This window comes from Callospermophilus lateralis, chromosome X (genome assembly GCF_048772815.1).
Source record: "Callospermophilus lateralis isolate mCalLat2 chromosome X, mCalLat2.hap1, whole genome shotgun sequence".
Lineage (NCBI taxonomy): Eukaryota > Metazoa > Chordata > Mammalia > Rodentia > Sciuridae > Callospermophilus > Callospermophilus lateralis.
In genome coordinates, this window is record NC_135325.1 from 59,666,516 (window position 1) to 59,683,209 (window position 16,694).

The 16,694-nt window shown below is 39.3% G+C and overlaps 1 protein-coding gene across 3 annotated transcripts in view; it reads right to left on the reverse strand.

Annotated features, from left to right (window-relative positions):
- Positions 1-12,630: 12,630 nt before the first annotated feature.
- Rtl3 (retrotransposon Gag like 3) overlaps positions 12,631-16,694 on the reverse strand; it is a 37,163-nt gene continuing 33,099 nt past the window's right edge. For 2 of the 3 annotated variants that reach the window (XM_077107010.1, XM_077107008.1), the window contains one exon: positions 12,631-14,614. In XM_077107010.1, coding sequence (XP_076963125.1) covers positions 12,652-14,409 — 1,758 coding nt within the window. In that variant the 5' untranslated portion in view covers positions 14,410-14,614 and the 3' untranslated portion in view covers positions 12,631-12,651. Of the gene's footprint in view, positions 14,615-15,235; positions 15,295-16,694 lie in introns of those variants that run through there. The other variant, XM_077107009.1, reaches the window with a different exon arrangement.

Here is a 16,694-nt window from a genome sequence, read left to right on the forward strand (position 1 = left end):
TTTCCTCCCATCTGTCAACTGAGTGATTTTTTTCCACCTGCCTCATAATTATTTAAAAAGTCTTGATGTTTTATAGATTCCAAAATATGTTCACATTTTTTGGTCTCATTTGATATTCCCTTAGGCCTCCTGAGGGAGGTGTAACTGTCTTCATTTGACAAATGAGGAAGTAGTTTTGCAGAGATTAAGGGACTTTCTTGAGATTTCACAGCTGTGAAAAGGCAAAGCTGGATCTCATTAAAACTCATGTTTACTGGCTCCAAACTAGTGTTCTTTTACAGGTATTGTATTTCCTTTCAATCAATGGCAAAGAAACTCTGAAATAATCAGGTCACCTAATGAGTAAATGACAGAACTGGGACACTGAAAATCTCAAGCCTGGAGAGCTTTCTTTCCATTCCTCCCCCAAGCACCTTCCAAAATATTTGCATCCAACACACAAACATACACATTTATTATTACTATTGCCTGAAACTCTTCACTGAATCCTAACTGCATTTTAAAATACAATCTCAACATCTTTCCATGATATTTAAATCCCTATCTCAAACTTAAAGTATATGCTATGGTCTCTGTTGTAGTGACCCTCACTTGTCTTTTTTTGGGTTGCCCCCAAACAGAGCTAGAGATGAGGATGTGTTGCAAGTTTATCTGGAAGCCTAAGAATTAGTAATAAAGAAGCAGAGAACATAAGACATGGAAGAAATATCAATGTTAGGGGGAATTATTGAAGTTGTTTATGAAGGCAATGAGCATTTGATTCTGCCAAGATATCACAGAATCAGAAAAGCCTCTCATAATTGACACCTAGAAGAAGAGAGGCTAGACCATTTATCTATCAGCTTCCCCATTAGGGTTAGGGTTAGGGTTAGGGTGCCTCTCAGTGGCATTACTCCCTAATACTTCTTTGAGCATTGACTGAGTGCACTCCGATGCTTTAGCAAAGTTTCTGAAACAGAAAATGAGAAGACACTGTACATGCCTGAGTTGAGACAGTGCCTACTTGACCTGGGTCTGAACTCACATAACACTATCTTCTGTAGCTGTAGCTGAAGTCACAAGTGGATCCATGTAATGTCGGGAATGTAAATGTAGGGGACCATGTTTCATCACTGTTACCACAAACACTTCCTTCTCATCCCTGGGGCCCAGCTTATATATCACAAGTTTCCTTTCTTCCTCTTCAAAATTGATGCCCCTCCCCTCCCTACTCTCCCCCTCTCTTCTCCCTTCTCCTCTCTTCCTCCTTCCTTTCCTTTCCCTTCCCTTCCCCTTCTTTCCTTCACTAAGTTTTTCTGTCTAAAACCCCCCTATAATTTTGGAAAAAAGTGATGAGAGGAGATACCTTTGTCTCCTGCTTGATCTCAGAGGGAAAACATTTGGTCTTCTACCATTAAGTGAAAGTCCATTCTGACAACAATGGATACAAATTAACAACAAAAGAAACTTCAGCTGGGGTGGTGGCACACACCTGTAATTCCAGCAACTCAGGAGACGAAGGCAGGAGGATCTCAAGTTTGAGACTAGCCTCAGCAATTTAGCAAGGTCCTAAGCAATTCAGTGAGACTCTGTCCCAAATTAAAAATAAAAAGGGTTGGGGATGTGGCTCAGTGGCAAGTTACCCCTGAGCTCAATCCCTGGTACAACAAATAATAATAATAACTTCAGAAGCTATTGAAATACATTGAAATTTAACAATATCCTACTATTCTAAACCAACAATGGTTCATTGAAGAAATCAAAACTAAAGTTTAAAAATTTATTAAAATAATGGAAACATGCCAATATTTATGGAATATCACAAAAGCAGTACTAAGAGGGAATAGCTATATCAAAATAGTAAGATTTCAAATAAACAAGCTAATGATGCATCTGGCAGACCTAGAAAAGCAAGAGCAAACCAAACCCAAAATAAATAGAAGCATGTAAATAACAAAGATCATAGAAGAGTAAATGAAATGGAGACATAAAATACAGAAGATAAATAAAACAAAGAGTTGGTTTTCTGAAAAGATAAACAAAATTGACAAGCCTGTAGCTAGACTAAAAAAAAAAAAAGAGAGAGAAGACCAAGTAAATAAAATCAGAAATGAAAAAGGAGATATTACAACTAGTATCACAGAAATATAAAGGATCACTAGAGAACATTAGGAACAACTATATGTAAATGAATTGGAAATCTTAAAATAATTGGATAATTTTCTGGAAACATAGAACCTAGTGATATTGAACTATGAAAACATATAAAGCCTAAAAAGGCCAAAAATCAATTGTGAGATTAAAAAGTCCAGGGATGCATTGCTTCACTGCTGACCTCTTTTTAAGGAAGAATTAAAACAAATTCTTTTTAAACAATTTCAAAGAATTGAAAGAGGAAAATTTGGGCTGGGGATGTGGCTCAAATGGTAGCAAGCTTGCCTGGCATGCGCGCGGCGCTGGGTTTGATCCTCAGCACCACATACAAATAAAGATGTTGTGTCCGCCAAAAATTGAAAAATAAATATTAAAAAATTCTCTCTCTCTCTCTCTCTCTCTCTCTCTCTCTCTCTCTCTCTCTCTCTCTCTCCTCTTTCTAAAAAAAAAGAGGAAAATTCTTCCAAAGTCATTCTATAAGGCCAGCATTACCCTGATACTGAAACTAATCAAGAATATAACAAGAAAGGAGATTTACACCAATATCTCTAATGAACATAGATGTAAACATTTTCAATAAAATACTAGCAAATTGTATCTAACCACATATCAAAAAGATCATTTGCCATGATCAAGTGAGATGGTCCAACATATGCAAGTCAATAAATATAATATATAATATAAACAAAATGGAGGACAAAAATCATATGGCCATCTCAATAGATACATAAAAAGTATTTGATAAAATGTAACATTGCTTTATGATAAAAACTGATCAAATTAGGTATATAAAAAACATACCTCAACATAATAAAGGCTCTATATATGAAACCCATAGACTACACCATACCAAGATCTGGACCATACAAGAATGGCCATTCTCATTGCTCTTAGTCAGCCTAATACTGAAAATCATAGAGAAATTAGTCAAGATGAAGTAAACTAATGGCATACAAATTATCCCTGTTTAAAGGTGACATAATTTTCCATATTGAAAAAAATTCCTGAAGATTCCATTAAAAGATTTTTGGAATTGATAAAAAGTTCAGTAATATCCTATAATATGAAATCCACATACAAAGATTGGTAGCATTTTTATACAGTAATAACAAAATTGGTGGGGAAGAAATCATGAAAGAATTCCCATTCATAATAATTACAAAAATAAAATGTCCAGAAATAAATATATCTAAGGAAGTGAAAGATCTCTACAATGAAAATTACAAAACTCAGACAAAAGAAATTGAAGTGGATACATACAAAAATGGAAGGACCTCCCATATTCATGGATTGAAATATTTAATATTGCTAATATAGCCATACTTCCAAAAGTGATACGCAGATTCTTTGCAATCCTCATCAACATACCAGTGATATTCTTTAAAGAACTAGGAAAAAACAATCCTAAATTTCATATGGAGGAACAAAAGACCTCTGATACCCAAAGTAATCTTGAACAAAAAGAACAAAGCTGACTACCTGACTTCAAAATATCCTAGAAAGCATTAGTAATAAATACAGTATGGCATTGGTGTAAACACAAACACATAGACCAATGGAACAGAACTGTGTGTCCAGAAATAATTCCACACATCTACGGCCAACTGATCTTTGACAAAGGTGCTGACACTATGCATCAGAGAATGGATAGTCTTTTCAATAAGTATTGCTTGGAAAATAGGGTATCCATGTGCAGAAGAATGAAATTAGACCTCTCTTACTTGTTATAAAGAACTCAAAATGGGTTAAACTTTTAAATATAAGACATGAAACTATAAAAGTACTAGAAGAAAACATAGATTCAGGATATTGGAATGTGAAAGGATTTTTGTGGGGGTAAGACCCAAAAAGCACAGGAAACAGAACCAAACATAGACAGAGGGAATTCATCAAACTAAAAAGCTACAGCAAAAGAAACAATCAACATACTACAGAGACAACCTAAAGAATGGAAAAATATATTTGTGATGGATTCATCTACATTAGGTAAGTTTAATACTCAGAATATATCAAGAACTCAATAGCACAAACATCAAATAAACTAATTCAACAATGGGCAAAAGACCAAAACAGACATTTCTCAAAAGAAGACATGAAAGGAGCTCACGGTATATGAGCAAAATACTCAACATCACTAATGATTTTGGAAATGCAAATTAAAATCACAATGAGATATCACTTCACTTCAGTAAGAATGACTATTATCAAAATGACAAAAGATAACGCACACTATAGAGAACATGGGAAAAAAGGACCCTTTGAGGGGGCTGGGGCTGTAGCTCAGTGGTACAGCACTTGCCTAACCATGTGAGGCACTGGGTTAGATCCTCACTACCACATAAAAATAAATAAATAAAAGAAATATACTCTGTCCATCTACAACTAAAAATTTTTTTAAAAGGATGTTTGGGCATTGTTGGGATGTAAATTATTGTAGCCATTATGGAAAACAGTAAGGTCATTCTTCAAAAAACTTGTTATCTGGCAAGTCCACTCTTATATATATATCCAAATGAAAGTAAATCAGTATGTTGAAAACATATCTGTACTCCCATGTTTACCGCAGTGCTATTAATAGCCATGAAATTGAAATAACCTGTGTGTCCTTCAACTGATGAATGGATAAAGCAAATATACACAATGGAATACTATTTAGCCATAAAAAATGACTGAAATCTTTGTCATTCACAGCAATGTGGATGGAACTGTGATAATTATGTCAAATGAAATAAATCAGGCATTGAAAGATAAGTATTGCATGATCTCACACATATGTAGAATCTAAAAATGTAATCTCATAGAAGAGAAGAATAGTGGTTATCAGAGGCTGGGGAAAATAGCAGGAATAGAGGTATGGGGAAAGGTTGATCAATGGGTACTAAATTTTAGTCAAACTACAGCAAGAAGTTATGGTGTGTGGGGCTGGGGATGTGGCTCAAGCGGTAGCGCGCTCACCTGGCATGCGTTCGGCCGGGGTTAGATCCTCAGCACCACATACAAACAAAAATGTGTCCGCTGAAAACTAAAAAATAAATATTAAAAAAAAATTCTCTCTCTCTCTCTCTCTCTCTCTCTCTCTCTCCCTCTCTCTCCCTCCTCGCTCTCTCTTTAAAAAAAAAAAAAAGAAGTTATGGTGTGCTAGTGTACTATAGGATGATTATAGATAACAATAATGTATTGTGCATTTCAAAAAGCTAGAAGAAAGCCTTTTGAAAGTTTTCTCCATGAGGAAATGATAAATGTTTGAGGATATATATGTTTCATCTGATTTAAACATTGCACAATATATACATGTATGTAACATTACATGGTGCCCCATTATTATGTACAAGTTTATGCTTTGTTTGTTAAAAATAAAATTAAAAATAAAAATAAAAACACACACATATATTTTCCATTAAAATATTATTAATTATTAAGTGTGCCTTTATTTTGACTTGGCTCTGATAGGTGTCTCCCCCATTTCTTCAACACATGCCAATTTTATAGCATAAGTTGGCATTAAAAATAGTAGTTGACGTAGTGGCTTGGGAGGCTGAGGCAGGAGGATTGCAAGTTAGAGCCTGGCCTCAGCAACTTAGGAAGACATCAACAACTTAGCAATACCCTCTTCCAAAATAAAAAAATAAAAATGGGCTGGGGATATGACTCAGTGGTTAAGCACCTTGGGGTGCAATCTGTGGTACCAAAAAAATATAGTAGTTGAGATATGGAAATTCCCTTTGGTATTTACCTTTTGGGGAATGCCTTTAATTTATTGGACTTTAGTCAGCTTTTCTTCTAATAATCAACAGAGCTTCACAAGCAATGCAGCTGGTTCACTTGTTGCCTATTATGTGGTATCTGTGGTATAACTGACAGGAAGAAAGCAATGTGAAAGACCAAGAAAAACAGTGAGCTAAGCTATAGCATTTCAGACATTCTGTTCTATGTGGTTGTAAAATTTCATGCTTTCTTTTTCTCATGCAAAATTTAGGTTGCCAGATGTCCTGTGTGCATATGACTGTTCTTTGTGTCTGTGCCATATCCCATTTTCATATGTATCAGAATACATAATGGTCCCTCCATTTGAGCCAAGTCAGACACAGTTAGTTGACTACTGTTGGCATTTGTTCCTGCCCCCTATTTCCCCACCAACCTGATTGGAATATGTCCCACATTCTCCAAGCTAAAACCTTTCACCAAACTTTCTCATACATCTGAATCACTGTGAGGCAGAATAATAACTGAGGCAAGGTCCTTTTAGTCCTGTTAAATGATGATGGTAGTTATTCCCTCTAGACATTACTCAGAGACCAGTGCAATTTAACCTTTTAACTCTCAATTATTTTTTTTACCTAGAAATCATATAAATTGGAAAAGAAAAAAATAACTGCTTTGTGGGTTTCAATTTTTAAATTCAATTCTTTTTTGGTGGAGACACAAAAATTAGTCTGTTGTGACTTGTTTTCTCTAGGTTGGGCTAAAAAGATGAAGAAATAAGCTCCAACTAATTATAATAAGTTATCATCTAGTTGTCATGCTGCAGGAAGAAATTGGCATTGTAGATAATCCATGTTTCTTGTAGAGTGCCATATATATATATATATATATGTGTGTGTGTGTGTGTGTGTGTGTGTGTGTGTGTGTAAAAGTTTTATTTTAAGAATACTATAAAAATTGCTTAATACAATAATTATATCAAACTTAACTGAATTTTGCTTAGATTGCGCCATACAATCCTGGCATAAAAGCACTGTTTACTAGAGAAAAAAATCTGTGAAATTAAAGTACATTTAAGTTTTGGTCCTTGAAGGTTCTTGGGTTCATTATTATGAACACAAGATATTATGATAAAACCTTTTATATATATAGCATTTTCTACTTTCATAATGTTTTTGTAACATGAGTTTTCTCATTTGATGCTTTCTCTAACTTCTTTGGATACAAAAAGCAAGTATTATTATCTTCTAATAAAAGAAATAGGTCATGTTTCATACAGCTAGTAAATGGCAAATATAGGAGTTTGATACTAATCTCCTACCTCTGTATTGCTCTTATTATGTAATCTTTGATATCTACTGTTACTAGATTAATACATATCTAATAACTTAAAAACAACAAAGATTACTACATGAATAATCTTTTAAATTATTTATTCCTACAAAACCTTTTAAAACATACTTTTAGCAATATACGGGTATTTTAAGAACTGGAACACAAATAAATCCTCCCATGGAGTGACCATGACTACTCGAGGAATACTTTAATAGTATGATATATGAAATATTTGTTAAAAAAACAAACCCAAGAGAGGTTAAAAAATATAGAGAGATCATTTTCTTTTTAAAGTTTAAACTTAGAAAAGTTAGCTAAAGAGGGAACTGTTTTCTTTTCTGCTGTGCCAAATATTGCAGAATATTTATTTTATTTTTTTTTAAAGATTTCTCCACATAGAGAGTCTTTAAAATTTGGAACTGAAAGGAACCAAATGAAAACGTAGTTTTTATCATTTATGAATCTTTGTCCATTATTATACTATAAAATTCGTGGTAAGGACATCATTATCCTTTATTTGTCTGTGTATACCTCAAAGCCTTGTTCACAATAATTCTTCAAAATAAATATTTGAGAAAAATTAAACTTAATTTATGTTTAACTCTTTACCTTGATGGTTTGATCCCATCTGCATAAAATCTAAGACGGTAAAAAACTGGGAGTACTTTGTCATGTTTTCTCTTGATATTTTCCATACCCCTATCAAATTACTAAAAATAAACACTAAGCATGTTTTTCTCCTACTTAACCCTTACCTTGTAAGACAGAGGACAAGGAGAAAGGGAAAACTTTTATTTTTTATGTTATGAATTCCTGACATATAAATTTGTTGCACTAAGTATGCATCAACTTACAGCAGGAGAGAAAAATATACTCACATCTAAAATCGAAAAAAGAAAAAGATTCTAGTCCAAATTGCCCAGGACATAAAATTTGAGCTCCTTAGCCACGTAGATAAGTCTTCATTTTCTGAGACTTCCAACCTCTTTGTTAAGCTTTATCTCCCCACCTACACCCACAACAAACACACAAACACACACACACACACACACACACACATACACACGCCCTTACTTTCCAGTGACAGGAACTATTTTTCTGAAAACACCGAGCATTTTTCTTCCAGTTTGCTTTTTCGTTTGCACTTTACTCAGCTTTGAAATTCCTGCCTGGTGGTGTCTTGTTTCCAATGAAGTTCCTTCAAGACCCATTTCAAAATGTACTTCTTCAGTCCACAGGAGAATTAGTGTTCTTTCCTCTGGACATCATACTACTATGCTACACAATAGTTTCCTCAGTTAAATTGTAGTCAAAGCAAGAATCATGATTCATATTTTATATATAGTTGTAACTCTCTTCCTCTTCCTTTTCTTTCCTTTCCCCCCCTATTCCTATGCCTGATGCATAGCAGGCATTCAGTAAATTCTTTTTGAATGAATGAATCAATGACTGATTTAATCAACTGATATTTTTTGTAGGGCAATAGAACTCATGTCTAGTGAATCAATATTATTAAGGTGTTTAATAAAGCATAATGATCATTTATTCTGAGAAGCTGTGAAGTAAAATTGGATAGAACCCCATATTTGGAGTGATACAGATTAGGGTTTATTTTAAAGATCCACCATTTTCTAGCAGCATGGCCCCTGGCAAGTGACCCCAATTTAGTAGGCTTCAATTCTTTCATTTTTATGAAGGAGCTAATAATATTTACATTGTGGATAATTGAAAAGACTCCTATCACTCAACATGATGTCTGACAAAAAGCAAGTTATGTGGAAGTTGTTAACTTTATCAGCTAGCATGTTTTAGTTTCAATTTGTTATATTTATTGCCACCAAAGAATTTGTTATTTGATCCATTCATGGTGGCACACACCTGTAGTCCCAGAGACTTGAGAGGCTAAGGCAGGAGGATCGCAAGTTTCAGGTCAATCTCTGCAATTTAGCTGGACCCTGTCTTAAGATAAAAATTTTTAAAAAGTGCTGGGGGTGTGGCTTAGTAGTTGACTGCTCCTGGGCTTAATCCCTAGTACCCCTTCCCCCCCAAAAGAAGAATTTAGCATTTGGATATCCATGCTAGTTATATAATGCTTGCTGTTTTTTTTTTTTTTTTTTTTTTAACCCTCCTAACCACATTGTAACCCTCTCGTGTTGTAATTTAAAAACTGTTGAGAGTACCTAGATCAGTGCTGGCCACACCCTCAATTTTTATCTTAAATTGATTAGAGTAGTGGTTGATGGTGAAGGGAGAGCATTGGATTTGGGGTCAGGAGATCAAGTTAACATTGAGCCATGTTAAGTTTTCTTTCTCTGGGATTTCTTAACAGCTTCCTCTGTAAAATTAAGGGTTTAGTCTTCTTGAATCTTTTCCAACTCACAAGGTCTTTGATTCTATGATTAGATAATTTATCCTTATTGTGAAATAAAGAATTGCACTTTAAATAAGCCTGTATATTCTGATAGAAAAAATGTCATGTCCAGGTTTATTAACTAACAATCTAAATTTGACTAAAATTGTTCCAGTTTGAACATAGAGAACTGTGTCCCTTGAATCCTCTCAGGCTGAGGAAATCAAACACAGTTGGTGTTTTTAACTGTAGAACGGTTTGACTAATAAAAGATTTCTTTTTTTCCTTTGTGTCTGTTTAAAGATTTTTTTTTCTTTCTCTTGAATTCTACATTGACAAATAGTGTTTGGTCCTGGGAGTAGGGGTGAACAACTGAATAACAACAACAACAACAAAAAAAAAAAAAAAAAAAAAAAAAAGCAGACAAACCCATAGCATACAAATAAACCCATTTCTCTGGGTAATGATAATTAAATGTCATTGAATCAGTTGCTATGAAGACGGATTTATGTACCAGGAAGTATGTTAGGCTATGCTATCAAGGTTTGGGATGCAAATGATTCTGTCCCTGTACGCAGGCTAAGTATGTGTGGGGGTAAGTGGGAGGGTTATAGGATGCACACCTAGGGAAGGGCCCACGTACCACAAGGCTCTTATAATGCCCAAATATGTTAGACTGTTAAAGAAAGGAAGAGGAGGCCAGTGAGGACTAGAAGAGGTGAAATATAGGGCTGCACAAAATTTAGATTGGTTATGGAAGTGGCTAGACAGAGAATTTGAGGAGGTGGTGCTGCTAAGTAAGGCATGAATCCTGCAGGTAATTTTTCCTGGACCTTCAACCTGTCATGAAAACTACCATGGAATCTGAAATGAGGTTGTGCCATTAGTTAAAACACAAAAGGAAATCCAGAGATGAAAAAAGAAGTTTAGGGGATGAGGAGGGGTCTGGGGATGAAATCAAGGGAATCTGGGAAATGGAATTACTACCCAAATGGTCCCTGAAGTTTTCCTTCTGAGTTTTTCCTCCTTTGGGGAATTGTCCTAATTAGCTTCCTGCTGCCACAATCTCCTTAAGCCCTCACCACTGGGGGATGCTGGTGGCTGTAAGTGAAAGGGCACACTTACTGTCTAAATTTGGGCAACTGAACTAGCCTTGCTAGGACTCTGCTCTTTGGTCAAATAGGAACAAACATACTTACTTCACTGAATTGTTCTGAGAAGGGATGAGATATATTGTGTTGGTAAATGCCTGACATTGTAACTGGAGCATATTAGGCACTCAGTGAATGGTAAATTCCTCCCTTGTGTACTTCTAGGATTATGCTCATTTATTTGATAATTGTCTAAGTAAAAGGAAGAATCCCATTCAAACAGTTTCAAAGGAAGGTTGCAAGCATGCAGGAAAATTATTAGGAACTGCTTTTCCTTTCTTCACATTGCACCTGGAGTCCCACTCTCTTCATCCCCTGGACCCTGTAGTGTGTGTGTGGTGGGGGGATTTAAGCCAGGGCACTAGCTCCCTCTCAGGTCCACAAGTGTATAAGTTCTTTTCTCTTAAGTTGCTTTATGGGTGTGTCATGCAGGCAGCACGGCTAGCAGGACAGGACAATCTTAAGTATAGGAGAGGTAGCTAATAACAATCTGCCTGTGTAAAAAGCTGATTCCTGCCACACTGTTGCTCCTGTGCACTGGTATGAGCAGGTTATTAGGGACAAGTTCTAGGGCAAATTTCCCTAATATAGGAAATAAGACCTTAACAATTTACAGGGAGGGCTGGGTCACCAAGGGGCTGTGATTACCTGTTTGGTTGCTCTTCTTCGGTTAATTTGTGAAGTCCAAGATGCTTATCTTCAAAGTTTCTCAATGTCTCTGTCATTGCTCCCTTTAATTGTAAGAATTTCCTCCCCCACCCCTTCCCTCTCCATCCAGCAACCTTCCCCTAAACCATTTCCTCCCAGTCCCTCCCCAAACCTTCTTCTGAAACTCACCTCCACTTTCCTCCTAATCCCTTCAAACCTCACCCAATCCCAGCCCCAACCCTTCCCTAATATCTACATCTCCCCCTACTTTATCACCTCATTACCTGTTACTACTCCTGGAATGTTCAGGACCCCACCCAAACTTTGAGCCCTTTCCAATTCCCTCTCTCCCTCCACCATTCCCTTATCCCCCCTCCCTTAGCTAAACCAAGAAATAATTCAAACAAGGGTAGAAATTGCCAATGTTTATTGATTCTTTTAAAAAATATCACTTGTAAATGAATTTTATTGAAAAATGCAATTTTATGCTAAAGAAAATCTTGATAAGAAAAAAAATTAAGTGGATCTAACAGCTACAATTTTCAGTATTAGTTTCTAATATCTATTCTCATGCATATTGTTAGTATAAATTGTATTGAAATAGCCCCACATAATGTAGGGGTTGGGGGGGGGGAGGGAATTCATGCAAGGTAAATGAAAAAAAAAAAAAAAAGCAGCTCAAAGTCGTCAGGTTCAATCCATGATCCAAGAGGCAGGGTCGTTGTACAGGTAGCCTTAGTTCATAGCCAGAGGTTCAGTGGAAGATTCAGAGCAGCAAATGCTGATGACAGCTGAGGTAACAGAAGACAGGTTTCCAGAAGTCACTAGGACCCAGGATCTACCCAGCAATTATTTCATCACGACGTCTTCTATTCCATCTGTGCCTGAAGCAATTGTAGTGACAATAACGTGATGGAAAGGACACAGTGCGGGTACTCCACTCGATGTTTGGGTCGTGCGTTTCCAGCCAGTGGATTCCAAGAATCAGAGGGTACCTCGGAGCATGAATAATGTCAAACTGGAGCTCTTCAACATGGTTTCCAATTTTGACTTCAACAGGTGGTGTTTCCTTGGTTATGGGTCCATTAATCAATGGACGTCCATCAACGGTTTCTAGCATCAGAGGAAAGATGTTATTGCGGATGGGCAGCTTCTCTCGAAGAACCACGGAATGGTCAATGCTGTTTCTGTAGGAGCCTGAATCCACCATTGCTTGCTCAAAGAACTGTCGTCTTCCCAGTCGGATTTCAACAGTCAGCCATAGGGTACGGGACATGGATATTGGAAGACAGGGGGACGCATATTTGTAGATTGGCCCGCCCGGGGTCCCCCTTACCGCCGGGCCTCGATGTTTCCCGCCTGCTGAGCACGTTGTGGCTTAACAGGGCAATCTCTGGCGAAATGACCAGGATGGCCACAGTAGAGGCACAAGTGGCCTTCACGGCGGCGGGCCCGTTCAGCTTCACTGAGGTGTGGACGATTACCCACAGCTTGCGCAGGCTGATTTTCAGCTGGTGGACTCTCAGGCCTATCTCTATCTTTGGAAGGGCTTGCCCCTGGTGGGTCGGGATCAGCCTCACCACTCAGCTTCTCTTCCAGACTGATACATTGAGTGATCAGATTAGATAGGCTGGTGACTGAACTTGTGAGACACAGCTCATTCAGGATAGAACTGGCAAGCCCTTCTTGAAATTGGATGCAGAGAGTGCTTTCATCCCAGTTCAAATCTTGAGCAATAAGGTGGAAATGGGTTGCATACTGGTGGAGAGATCCCTCCCTTTGGCACAGCTGACGGGTGTGGTAGTTGGCATCTTCCAGGTTTTCTGGATTGTCAAAAGTATCCAGGAGCACTTGTAAGAAACTTTCAAATTGCTCCAGCAGGGGGCTTTGTATATCCAGCAAGGGCTGAAACCACCTTCCTGCCTCACCTGAGAAGCGATTGCCAATAAAGCTCACCAGGGCTGCTTCAGTGGGATACAGGTGCCCTCTGACTCTCATGTAACTACTCAGTTGGACCAGGAACTCAGGAAGCTTCTGGGCATCCCCATTGAAGGCTAAAGGGTATTCTAGGGGGAAAGCAGCAACCTCTAACCCACTGGAGGCCTGAGGGAACTGTGAGGTGGCTGATGTATCCACCACTATTAAACCTTCCAGGGACTCCTGGGGTGGTGCTGGGAGTTCTAGGAACTCCTGGGTATCTGAAGGATCCAGGGGCTCCTGGGGCACCCCAGGCTCCAGAGGCTCCTGGGGAGCTGGAAGCTCAAGGTGCTCCAGGTGTGCTGAGGTCTTCTGGCATTGTGGTGCCTCCTGGGATTCCTCAGCACTTGGGGGATGTCGGGGTTCTGAATTCTGGGGCTCCTGGGACGCTGAGGTATCCTGGGTGCCTGAGGGCTCCCAGGGCTTCTGGGCCTCCTGGGGCTCCTGGAATGCTGTGGGCTTCCAGGTAGTGAGCTCCTGGGGCTCTGTGGGTCCCTGGGGCTCTGTGGGTCCCTGGGGCTCCTCATTCCCTGAGGGCTCTTGGAGTTCCCAGACTGCTGGGGTATCCAAGGGCTCTGGGGACTTCTGGAGTTCCTTGATCTCTGGGGACTCCTGGGACTCCTTGGTCTCTGGGGGCTCTGGGCACTCCCAGGTTGCTGGGGGAGCCAAGGCCTCTGGGGGCTCCTGGGGCTCCTTGATCTCTGGGGGCTCTTGGAACCCCGAGGTTGCTGGGGGAGCCCGTGCCTCTGGGGACTCCTGGGGCTCCTGGATCTCTGGGAGCTCCCCGGACTCATTGATCTCTGGGGGCTCTTGGAACTCCCAGGTTGCTGGGGGAGCTCGTGCCTCTGGGGACTCCTGGGGCTCCTGGATCTCTGGGGACTCTTGGAATCCCCAGGTTGCTGGGAGAGCCTGGGGCTCTGGGGGCTTCTGTGGCTCCTGAGCCTCGGAGGGCTTTTGGAGGGGTTCATCCCCTTTGGCTGCACAGGCTCTCTGGAGCTCTGGGATCTGAGCCTGGAGGGCAGCATTTTCTTCCATCAGACGCTGCACTTGGGCCTGCAGAATTTCGTTCTCCAATTTCAGAGCAATATAGGAGGCAGCTAAGTCCTCTACCATCTTTTGAGGAAATGGGCTTGGTTTGGCAATTTGCTACCAAGAGAGATTGGGTGGGTGCTGGTAAGGTCTTTTCTGAAAGCCGCTCACAGGCAGACGTCAGGCTCCGTGAGTTTTCCAAGGGGTGGGGATTTGGGACCCGCCAAGGCTGATTACCAAGAGGTCACTGGGAGCCTCTGGAGCTCAGCAAGGGGAGGTGTCAGATACACTGTGAAGAGAGTGGGAGCTGAGGATCAGAAACTGTGGAAAGCACTCATTCAACATAAATCAGAACAAAATCTGTTCAACAGTGCTGGGTTTCTCTTATCACAAGCTCATGTTCATGAACTGGTGCATAGATACTGGCTCTGGCCCCATTACATTTTAAGAATAGCACCTGACCCAGACTTTGCATGTCATTTTTGCATTCTTAACATTATATCAGAAGCAGTTTATCCATATTGTTTTGTTTTACATGGTCTTTAATTTCAAATGTCTGCCTAATATCCCAATGCAACCCTTGGATTTTAACAGCTGCTTTCAGTGACTAAATCAAATATTTGAGCAATAAGGGGATTTTAGGCTCTGTGGTGGGCCAACCCAAAAGATATTTTTGGGTGACTAGGGTAGGAGGTAGGGGACAGCTCTTTCTGACACCTCAGAAATCATACCACATAAGTAACCACACATGACCAACCCCAGGAGAAAACAAGCAAAAGTTGACTAAATATATATACATGTATATATGCATATATATATACACACACATATGCGCTCAGCAGACACATGCATATTATTTATAAAATGCCTCAAAATAGTTAAGAAAATAATCTTTATAAATGTACATTACCATTCAGAGACTTAGTGCAGGAGCTCGGCTGTCTGCGTACCCATCGCTGAGGAGGGAAGTGTGTGAATGGCTGTGGAGGCTTGCCTTTTCTGCACACACTGAACTCAAACAAACACACCCACTCCCAGAACACGTTCCAACTCTCCTCTGTAACGTAGCTATTTCTAGTGTGGAAGAGTTTTTTTGACAGTACCTCACAGTTCAGAGCCGCAAGGAAAGTAGGATGCTGTGCTGATGTGAAGCAGCCTCGTGTACTCTGTCCTTGGTTACCTTAATAAATATTTGGCCAGGAAATTGGGAGTAATACCACTGCCCTTGTGAAAAGTTGCAAACATTTCTGAATGACCACAGCGGTTTGAGACTTGATTTTTTATGTCTGTCTCATGTAACCTACGCTTACTTTATCCACACGGGGCCATTTGTTTAATTTCCACTTAGAGAGCAGCCTGCAGCCCTTCAGCCCCTTCCCCTGCCCACCTACTAAGTCTTAGGATCCCTCTTTGTAATGTTTTTTTGGAATCTTTACCATGGACAGACCTAGGCTAGGTTTAATAGGGTAAGAATATGTGGGAGGCCACCTTTTTTGATGGGTACTTGGTTGGGGCAGTCTTTCATATCCCCTGGCACTTTCTGAATATCCTGGCCCAGGGTTCTCAGACTCTCTTAAGCCACTCTGGAGCTCCAGGCAGCACCCAGTAGACTGCTAAGGACTGGCCTCTTGCAAAGTGACCCTGCTTAGTACTTCACTTTCTTTTCTCATGCCAGATCACAATTATACCCTGGGCATGAGCCATGTGGCCATTTTAGGCAAGGCTCAGGGGCAGTTATTTTCATCTAAGTAAGGAGTAGGGTTGGTGGTTGTATTTGGCCACTTCGAATCACATATCAACTAAGACATGATCTCAAGTCTCCATTAAAATTGTCAATTCCACATTAGTCAGCATAATGAGATAAACTCTGGAAATGGAATAAGCCCAAAACATACCAAACTCACAACCTGGGCTAGCTGAACCTGAATGTGGAGGTCTTGAAAAGTCAAGATCTTTTTCAGTTTGAGTTTATTCTCTCCCTCCCTTTTAATGTTTTCTTTTCTAGAGATGTACCATACATAAAAATACCACCATCAGGGCTGGGATTGTGGTTCAGTGGTAGAGCACTTGCCTAGCACGGGCAGGACCCTGGTTTGATCCTCAGTACCACATAAAAATAAAGGCATGGTATTGTGTCCATCTACATTTAAAAATAAATATTAAAAAAATACCACCATCATCAGGGAATGATGTGCTCTGTTGATGCTAATTTTTCAGATATCTGAAGCCTTCCTTCCCTTTGAGAAGCCAAAACACTATTGTTTACTTTATGAAGAAATCAGAGAGGTATCTAAAGCATATGTTACCTGTCCTTATCCACTATTAAGTAGATGATTCTGAACATAATTTGATCTATTTTAATTGTTTGG